At 39.5% G+C, this 10,719-nt stretch overlaps 1 protein-coding gene across 1 annotated transcript in view; it reads right to left on the bottom strand.

Annotated features, from left to right (window-relative positions):
- Positions 1-4,580: 4,580 nt before the first annotated feature.
- The window catches only part of LOC119479659 (protoheme IX farnesyltransferase, mitochondrial), a 41,414-nt gene continuing 35,275 nt past the window's right edge, over positions 4,581-10,719 (bottom strand). The window contains exons 6-7 of the mRNA XM_037755488.1: positions 8,747-8,979; positions 4,581-5,696 (exon numbers count right to left, since the gene is read on the bottom strand). Of these exons, the coding sequence (XP_037611416.1) occupies positions 5,266-5,696; positions 8,747-8,979 (664 nt within the window). The 3' untranslated portion in view covers positions 4,581-5,265. The remainder of the gene's footprint in view (positions 5,697-8,746; positions 8,980-10,719) is intronic.

Here is a 10,719-nt window from a genome sequence, read left to right as displayed (position 1 = left end):
CTTCTAAAAGTGCATATTTACTTGGGAAGATATGAGCTTCATCACAGCAAAGAGTCTGCAGAGTAATGAAAAACTCTCTCCTACATGTGGATTTAAATGAATCAAAAGTCTTTATAATTTGTTTTTTTCTGGACATAATTCAGAAATGTTCCAAACAACACTGTTAACATTTATAAATACAAGCTCTGAATAAAAACCCCAGCATAATATGAACTTCATTTAGAAAGAAGAAGAAGAAGAAGAAGAAAAAGAAAGTCTCAGCGACTATTCCTCATGTGAGACTGGAGATGAGTCAAAACAGATCTGTAATTTAAACCCTTCAGCTGCGTTATGAAACAGACCCAGTGACAGACTGGTTTTCATGCTTTAAAACGATCCAACAGATACACTAAATGTGACCAACTTCTTCTTAAATATGCTTTTTATTTAATATGAACATTTTAGGCTTTTATTTTGTAGTTTTGGCTGCAATTCACATGGTCAAAGTCACGCCGAATTAAAGGTCTGAGTCATTATAATAACACTGAATGAACAGATAATGTGATCTAGTATGAGAAGTATCTTAAACAGGAAATTTGTCTATTTTCCTCATGAAAAAGGAGGTTAAAAGCTAGTTAAAAAGTATTTTTCTTCCATGGAGTCAAAGTCATGTTTTACTCTAATGTTCCTACAGGGACTTAAAGGGGTAGTTTTTTTACATTAGTGGTTGTATAGTTTCAGTGTAAATGTTGCTTTAGGTTTTTACTGCAGCTCTTTGGCTTTCTATTCTGCACCAGCCAACCTCTGAAGAGAGGCCAAGAGGTCATCCGTCATCCTGAGATTTCATTGCTGGGTTTGAAGAAACCAGGACCATGCAGTATATTTCATCCACTCTTGATGTGAGACTCGGTTGTGGATATTAAAGATGCAAGCTCTGACTGCAGATTGCTGTTTGGGGACTCTCTCCTGTTTACAGATGCATCATTTTTTCCCCTCAGTTTTGTTGACTCTGGCAGGAGAGCTCAGACTCACACTGAACTGCAAATAACATGAATGATTTAATGTCTGATATCAGCGATGGGAAGGAGAGCCATGTTTTTATGCATAAAAAGAAGAGAAATAACAGAGAAGAGTATGAAATATTGTTGTCTTGTGGAAAAAATAATACTTTTTGAAGTTTTTCTCCTATTTACATGAATACATGTGATAAATCTAAAGTGCACAAATGTGTAAATCACTGCTTCCCAACCAGGGGGAAGAGGGTTCAAGAGGCCTTTTTGAGTTTAAAGGGTATAAAGCAACTTTTTAAAAAAATATAAAATTGGCCTATATGTCAGCATATCATCCATTTGTATGAATTACACTAAATTAAATTGTTATTTTTAAAGTTTGAATTATTATTTAAGATATAAAGAGGATAAGGGCATGGTGAGCTATTCCCAGAGCCTCCCCTCTCTGCTAAACAGCCTCGTCCTGCATTAGAAAAGTACGCAGTTAAAACAATCAAAGAGCTAATAGAATAATTTCTAAGCGTCAGGGAGAACAAAACACTGAATTCATCAAAAAAGAAGCCTATTAAGTAGGTATGGTTCTTAAAATTAAAATAAAAAAAGACAGAATTGTATTAAAAGTTCATAAAAATAACAGGAAAACTCATCTCTGATGCAAAATTCACAGGAAATAATCTGCTAAATTCATCCAAATCGCTCGTTTTTTACACAAACTTCCTGCAGTTATTTTTCACTATTTGGGTTAATTGTACAGCTTATCAGTTATTCTGTATTGTTATTGTTATGCATTGAATATAATATGAAATATCCATAAAATATGTCAGGGGTCGTCAGATTACTGAACGATAGAAAAGGGATCCCTTAAGGAAAACGGTTGGGAACCAAATCATCTCCATACATCTTTTAAGATATATAATATAGTATAAATCATATGCTTTGAATAATAATTAGTGTCTGTTTATCCCAGAAAAAAAGTCAACTTACCTCATTAAAATTCTTCTTATTATTATATCTCCTCTTTTTCCTCACTGAAAAACTAATAATATGCAAATATGTCTCATATCAAAACACAAGCTGTCTCCTACTTCACTGAAAAGTCCATGAAGGTTTCAAGTTTCCACATCACACTTGGAACCATGAATAGCTGCCATACTCGCTGTGATGTCACAAAGTCATAACCGTACGTACACGCTCATCATGCGTATACATCCTGTTTACATTCAGTTTTCCCATCTGAAATACTGTCGTCAACAAAATTACAAATTTACATTTCTTTTATATTTACTTACAGTATGTTTATATTTATTTTAACTGCACTATTTTATGCCTTAGATTATCATTACTTGTGTGATTTCTCCTTTAATACATACATATTTTATCAGTATTGTTGAAGGAACCTTAGACCAAAGATTTTCATTGACAATGACTGCTTTGCTGGAATTTACGAATGACAAATAAAGAACCTTGAACGCTGCAAACTCAGATTTAAGGTGAGCTCATAGAAACTTTTAGTAGATGGATTTGAAAACATCTCTGCACAAGGAAGCTCAAACACCCAAGTGAAGTTACACACAAAGCACATTTTTGACACCTAGTGGCTTAAACAAAACCCATTTGTTGGTTTAAGTCAAGTTCATAAAGTTTTTTGAACAACTCCCAAGTCCTAAATCTGAGGATAAACTTCTTGAATAATGAGTGAATTTACCTTTCATCAGATCAGCAGCTCAGACACACCTCTCTCTCTCTCTTTCTGCAGGTTGTGGCTTCATAAATCAGTTGAAAGCTACTAAACATAATTCACATGCTGCACCATGAGCAACAGAAGTAGAAGTGACACCAAAAACTCCAAAACCTCCAAAACCTCCTGGCTGATAGGACAAGACAGCACCAGCACCAGTCCACCTCTATAGGAGCGGATGTTGTAAACCATGACAGGCCATCACACTGAGCCCTGGAGGTTGGCTACGACATTCAATCTCCATACAGGTTGTGTGTGTGTGTGTGTGTGTGAGTGTGTGTTGTTTCCCCACATTTTCTCTCAACTGTAACAGCTGGCTCGATCGCTCCCCTCTCACCCTCTGATATGAAACTCTGTATCCGGTCAGACACTTTACGAGGATGTCGAGCCGTTTCAGGTCTCCCGGCCTTGGCTAAATCCCCACAGCGCCCCTTTTATGGAGGGAGGATGGCAGCGAGAGGAAGGGGACGCTGGTTTCTCCGAGAGCGCTGATGGAACTGTAACCAAATACCAAAACTAGGGGTAAAGGGCGGAAGGGGAGCACATGTTGACTGACAGGTGCAGAGGTGGGCTGCTAAATAGAGCTTATTGGAGGGATGGTGATTTGTGCTTAAAGCGAGCATATCCTCTAAGGCTATAATTGAAACTTAAATCCAGATATTATGTGGAGTCAGCACCACCTAACGAGGCTGTAGGAGGCCTCCACTTCAGGTGCACAGTTTAGAACTTTTAAGGCGAGACACCCCCGTAAAAACATTGTTTTTCATGCACTTTTGGGCTATTTTGCTTCCATAACATGTCTTCTTTCAGACTAGTGGAAAGAAAGCACATTTAGCTGTTTATTTTACTACTTTGCTTAATTTGCATATATAAACATAACATTTCAGAAAACTTATAATACAAAAAAGAATTGTCTTAATGTAAGTAATCAACTGGGGAAGTTTCATGATGATATCTATGAGTTAAATTTTTGACCTTATTCACCTGTAGTGTCGTCAAAATGTATGAAATTTTACAATCCATATCTTTAAAGGACAATTTTTCTCAGACTCTGAGCCAGAAATCTCTACTTCAGTATCACTTACACACACCAAACTTTCCAGTTTCATTCCTATCTATATTCTGAAGGTTTTTACAGAGGGGATTGTTCATATATCATTCAAAGCCTGATTCATATCACATTTTATTCCTAAAAACATGGCGAAAATGGATTTCTTTAAATGGATGTTGACAATATTTTCTTATTTTTAAGTGATAAAAAGACATATACAGAATTTCCAGTGTAAAACATTTGACTCTAATATGTCAACAAAATGAAACAAGAATTTTGAACCTGGCTTTATCCAATGTTCAGATTTCCGTTATGGAAATGTATGCAAATTAGCACATATTTGAAAAGACAATGCCTCATTTGCATATTAAAACATACATTTTCAAAAACTTGTACTACAAAAAATAATTGTCTTAATGTAAGTAATCAACTGGGGAAGTTTAATTATGGTATCTATTAGTTAACATTTTTTACCCTATTCACCTGTAGTGTCTTCAAAATGTATGAAATTTTACAATCCATTTCTTTAAAGGCCATTTTCTCAAAATTATTTCTCCACTTCAGTAGCACTAACATACACCAAACTTTCCAATTTCATTCCTATCTATATTCTGAAGGATTTTACTAAAGGGCTTGTTCATATATCATTCATAGCCTGATTTATAGAACATTTAGTCCTAAAAACATGGCAAGAATTGATTTTTAATGGCTGTTAACAGTATTTTCAGATTTATGGAGTGATAAAAAAATTGACCTTTATCACCTGGAGCTCTAAGTGGAAACAGCAACACAAAAGACAGAATTACAATCATGACGCGTTTATTGTTAGAGAACATTTCCCCCCATACCGGGGTCAGCTATATTCCCGTTGCTTTGGTGCAGGCGAACCGTGTTGAATTAAACCATTATTATGAACATGATTAAAGACCCATCAGTACATTTGCATGAATAGCAAAACACAATGAGGCTTACTAACCGTCAAGTATCAGGGATCAAGTTAAAGTCCAAACACAATGAACGGATATCAAGTGTCACAGCTGCTTCAAAGAGTTCATATTTTTCCTATTTTCATACGCGGACTGAAAATCAAACTTGTGATTTACATGATGTATTCATGTCCATTATATATATATCCTGTTGTACAACGCAGACAGTGATCCCCGTGTGGATCCATAGGAGCAATTTCATACTGTACAAGATATATAACATCAGTCATGTACAACATGGAGAGGAACCACTTTATAAATAAATACAGAATATGTACAGCACACACACTGTGAAATGATTACAACCTGACGTGTGTTTGTTTTCTGTAAATCAGTTGTTTTGATCCAAATCATTTCCAGCTCATTTCCTGCAGTGAGCGCCAGTGGCTTCAGTTAAACACAGATAAAATAATGCGTCCGTCATCGCGACCCCTCCGAAGCACAACAAGTGGTTAATGGAGTTAAAATAAAGCTCTCAGAAGCGTTCAGGCATCTATGAAACTAGCTCTGCAGCGCGAGCGGTGAAGCAGCCGGAGGTAGAGCCGGTTCCTCCCGATCCCTCCGAGGCTTCTTGCAGGTGAGCGCCAGCAGCAGCAGCATGGGCAGGTGCCAGAGGCTGCAGAAGAACAGCTTGCGGGCGCTGCTGCGGTCCCCCTTGCGGTAGAAGCGGAAGGCCAGGTAGCTGATGTACAGGTTGATGGGTAAGGAGATGACGGGGAAGGTCCAGGTGGTGACGTCCAGCACGGGCGCCACGGTGGACAGGCCGATGAGGCCCAGGCTGTGGCGCAGGGCCACCCGCTTGCACATGCCAGGGTGAGTGACGGACATCATGCGGTAGCCGCCGCGGGAGTAGTCTTCCCTCAAGTTCCAGCTGAGGGCGTTGAAGTGGGGGAACTGCCAGCAGAACAGGAAGCCGCCCATCAACAGAGCACCTAGGAGGTGTGAAATAAAAGTTTTATGTTGGGAATCTTTGGGTAAAGAGTAACTATTTTTAATGGTACAATGTAGAGCTGCAACGATTAATCGATTAATTGTTAAGAATTAACTGAATCACCAACTATTTTGATAATTGATTAATCGGTTTGAGTAATTTTTTAAGAAAAAAAAAGTCTAAATTGTCAGATTCCAGCTTCTTAAATGTGAATATTTCTGGTTTCTTTACTCCTCTATGACAGTAAACTTTGAGTTGTGGACAAAACAAGACATTTGAGGACGTCATCTTGGGCTTTGGAAAACACTGATCAACATTTTTTTACCTTTTATAGACCAAACAACTAATCAATTAACGGAGAAAATAATCAACCGATTAATGGACGATGAAAATAATGGTTAGTTGCAGCCCTAGCACAATGGTAACAAACAACACCTTCTCATCCTAACTCGTCATATGACGCTTTGTCAGACCCCTCGGAGTAACTCTTTTTGGTCGCAGTAAACACGTGGTTAATGTTGTGAATTAAACAAAAACACTTGCTTAGGTTTAGGCAACAACAACACTATAGCTAGGTTTAGGGAAAAACAACATGGTTGGGATTAAAACTAGTACGTTTGTACAGTGAAAATGACACTGGAAGTTGTGAACAAGGGACACGAACGAACAGCCGATTGTAATGTGACGCACGGGACACGAAAAGCGGAACAGCTTTTCCGACGTCACAGCAACTGAGATAGATAGAGAAGATAAGGTGTAGCGCTGCAACTGACGATTATTTTCATTAACTGACTAATTAAAAAATAAATAATAATTAATCCTTTTGTCTATAAAATGTCAGAAAATAGTGAAAAATGTCCATCCCAGTTTCTCAGAGTCCAAGGTGATGTCTTTAAATGTCTTGTTTTGTTCACAACCCAAAGATATTCAGTTTAATATGATATAAAACAGAGAAATGCAGAACATCTCCATATTTGAGAGGCTGAAAACAGCATTTTTTTTTTACATTTCTGCATGAAAAATTACTTTACTGATGAATTGATAACGAAAAGAGTTGATTATTTTTCTATTCAATTAGTGGATTAAATCGTTGCAGCTCTAAAACGGTTCTTTAGTTCATGACTATAGCCAGCTTTTTGCAATAAAGACCAAGATAAAACAAACTTATAGTAGTCTAGTAGAGACAGCTGTTCTCAGATGCATCACACTGTTTGGTAATCATTAGTGTTACATTTAGTTTCAATGAGTCAAACCAGAAGAACATGTGTATAGACTGACGGGAAGCTTCCCCCTTTGTTGTTTTAGTGACCGTGGCTTGTGTTTTACATTCTGCGTGAGGGCGACAAACAGACCCGTTGACTGTCATGTTCACTGCTAGTACTAATCAGAGTGAGTCAGCACAACAAGCGACAGAGAGCAGCAAACAGAGCAGCGAATACAGGTCTGCTTTTGTCTTGCTTTTAGTAAACATGTTAAATCCTCACGTATGAAAAGCTTTGGTGTGATACCGGGCCTGACAGTGTGCTCTACTCTGAGGGGACATTTAGAGAACATACAGATATATTTACTGTAATCATTGGGCTTCATCATTTGATAACACACAGTTCACTCAGAGGGCAAGTTCATCCACATCTACATTATGTTTTGAAACATGAATCAGGGGTCCTTGAATGGAACAGAACTGCTTCCATTTTTACAGATGAATAGACGAGAAATTCATTAAACATTATGCTGAAAGAGCCGACCAAATATTTGGAGCGTAAATATAAACTCGTGTGAGCCCTTCTCGGGTTAACGGCAGCAACATGATGAAACACATTTCCTACAGTTGCCATAACAGAACACTTAATGTGTCCACCAAAACAAAGCTGATAAGCCCCTCCAGTTCTCTGTCTCTTTATTAAGTTAACATCACATTCATTTGGCCGACGCTTTTGTCCGAAGCGACTTACAATCAGTGCATTCAAACTCCGCAGGAGCAGGAACAAGAGCACTAAACAGCACAACAGGGGTTTTGGGCCGTTTGTAAATAAAGCTTTATGTAGTGTGAGATCAGGCCTGGTCAGAGAGGTCCTGATGAAGCCAGTGAAGAGCAACAAACAACAAAAAGTATCAGTGCAGGAACACAGCAGTGTGATTTAACCAAGGCTGCAACTAACATGTCCAATATTGATTCATCTGCCATTTATTTTAGTCTATAAAATGATTCCAAATTACTTGTTTTGTGCAACCAACAATCTAAAACCCAAACAGCTCAGAAGACTATTTGAGTAGCTGCTGAATTTATATTCACAAAAGATGTTAATTGATTAAAATATTTAATCACAATTAATCGCAAAATTATTAATTAATGACACATTTTTGTATCTGTTGAAAATGTACCTTAAAAGGGAGATTTGTCAAGTATTTAATCCTCTTATCAACATGGGAGTGGACAAATATGCTGCTTAATGCAAATGCATGTATGGATTTATTATTGGAAATCAATTAACAACACAAAACAATGCATAAGCATAAAAAAATATACTCAAATCATAACATGGCAAACTCAAGCCCGAGAGGCATCAACAGCTGTGATTATCATAAAGTGGGCATGTCTGTAAAGGGGAGACTCGTGGGTACCCAGAGAACCCATTTTCATTCACATATCTTGAGGTCAGAGGTCAAGGGACCCCTTTGAAAATGGCCATACCAGTTTTTCCTCGCCAAAATTTAGCACAAGTTTGGAGCGTTTTGTTGCCTCCTTCGTGACAAGCTAGTGTGACATGGTTGGTACCGATGGATTCCTTCTAAAACCTCTGAAAGATTGAACAGCAACCGGGTCCGCCGGCGGGCTGTCAGTGTTTTGGAGAATTGATACAGTATCACAAAACATAATATCGCGATACTCATGTGTATTGATATTTTCTTACACCTCTACTGTGCACGAAGCAAGAGGAGAGGGAGAAATCCTGTGGGAATCCTCTATTATTAGTTTTATTATTATCCTCTATAATCAGCCTCTAGTACATGAGTCCACCAATCCCCCCGTATATCTCAGCTGAGTCGTACCTAGATCCAGACAACCAGTGGCAGCCGTCCAGCCCATGATGGGAGGTATCGCCCCCACCACTGCTCCCACCCAAGTGTTGGTGATGCTGAGCCTCTTGAGCGGTGTGTAGCAACAGGTGTAGAGGAAGATGTTGAGGGCGCCCAGGAAGCCCGTCAGGGGGTTTACCGCCAGCGTGAGCAGAGCGACTCCGGGAATACCACAGGCCAGAGCAAAGGACACCGCATGGAGGGGACTGATGAAAAGAAAGGACAGAAAAGGAGGCAGACAATGTGAGAATCAGATAAATCAGACAGAGAAAGATGTTTAAAAGATGAGTTGCAGATGTTTTTTTTTAATAAAAAGCAAGTTACAATACACAGATTCAGGCTCAGACAAAAGCCTGTCACCGCCATGGGAACTATGGGATGATAAAGTTTTGTGAGGCTTATGCAGACACCAGATAAGACAATGATAGCTCCACATGTTCAGCACACACACACACACACCCATGGGGGCCACACACTAGCAGTCAGCAGCCGTGCATGGCTGAGTCTCAAAACGGGAGGCTTAGAGGAGCTCATCTGATAAGAGTTTGTCAGGGATAAAAGTAGCCCTGCAAGATGAAGAGCATGTGCACACGCCAAAGATCAAAACTAGCAGAAGAAAACCACTGCGGCTCAGGCTTTTAGCCGGATGAAGACTTCCTCCTCCTCCTCCTCCTCCTCCTCCTCCTCCCCTCATCTTTTATTGAAAGCAGTGATGGCAAGGTCTGGTTCAAATTCACCAGTAAATGCTCCATAAATTAAAGAGAGGGTAGATTAAAATCTTGACCAAACGCAGGCCTTTTTCTTCAAAAAGCAAACGGGGCTTTTATTTTGGTGGTGTGGCCGAGCGGGGAGATTGGTACATTAATGTGATTAGTGGTGTTATGTCTGTTTTATGTGGGTTGAGGTGGGGCCGCGCAGGCTGGCTACGGGGCTGTCGACAGTCTGGCTGTGGGCTGGCTCAGCGGGGGTCAGGGAGGGGAGGGAGTGCGTCACATGGCCTGAGGTGGGTTTACTGTCCTCTGCTCGCAGTCCGACGCAGCCGCAGTCATAACGTCGAGTGATGAGGCCGTCTGGTTAGACCGCGAACAAGGCCACGTATCCAAAAGGATTCACCCCTCAGGTTAAAGAAACAGGATGATTCTACTTAAAACCTGTTAAATATTCAAGTGGTCAGTAAAGTAAAGCAATGAACTTTCCAAATGTGTAAGCCTTGTCTACAACAGAATGGCTTCAGGGACTGGTGTAAAACTAGTAACAGAGTACAGATTATTAAAACCTACAAAGACTAGTCACTATTTCCACAAACATACACAGATATTTTGCTTATTGACAGCCAGAAAGGTGCACATATTGAACTCAAATACTAATAACACCCGGTAATAACTAATCCTGCAAGAGAACGCTCAAGTGTTCGTGCACTCAAACACAAACCCATTATAAAAAACAGTTTGCCTCGCTAATTTATGCAGCAATTTGTGCAGGAAAGGCAGAGAAACCGAGGAAAGATGCTACTTTTGGTTTAGATGGTAAACTATGCAGCGAGAGCAGGAGGTAAGTGACATTAATAAGAATGAGGTGAACTTTAGCTGAGCTGTGGCTCTGCGCTCAGAGCTAGATTAACTGAATTATAAAATAACTCAAGAGTACACTGTAGCAGGGATCAACGTTAATGTTGTCCACACATGTGGAAGCCTCAAACACCACTACAAAGGACAGGGGGGGGGGACTGTCATCCACATTTTACAAGAGAACAACAAAAGGTGGGAAAGATGATACACTGACTATTGTAGTCCAGACAGAAGATGACAAAGTATTTCCGATGCTCACATCGTATTGGGCAGACAGACTTCCGCAGTAAGACAGATGTAGGGGAGAGACATCAATTGGCTCATAGAAAGCCTGAAGACAACACGGACAATGTGTAAAATGTGGCCTTCTGATGGTTT

This window comes from Sebastes umbrosus, chromosome 20, assembly GCF_015220745.1.
Source record: "Sebastes umbrosus isolate fSebUmb1 chromosome 20, fSebUmb1.pri, whole genome shotgun sequence".
Lineage (NCBI taxonomy): Eukaryota > Metazoa > Chordata > Actinopteri > Perciformes > Sebastidae > Sebastes > Sebastes umbrosus.
Note: the sequence above shows the minus strand (reverse complement) of the source record. Positions and strands in the feature narration are given on the sequence as shown.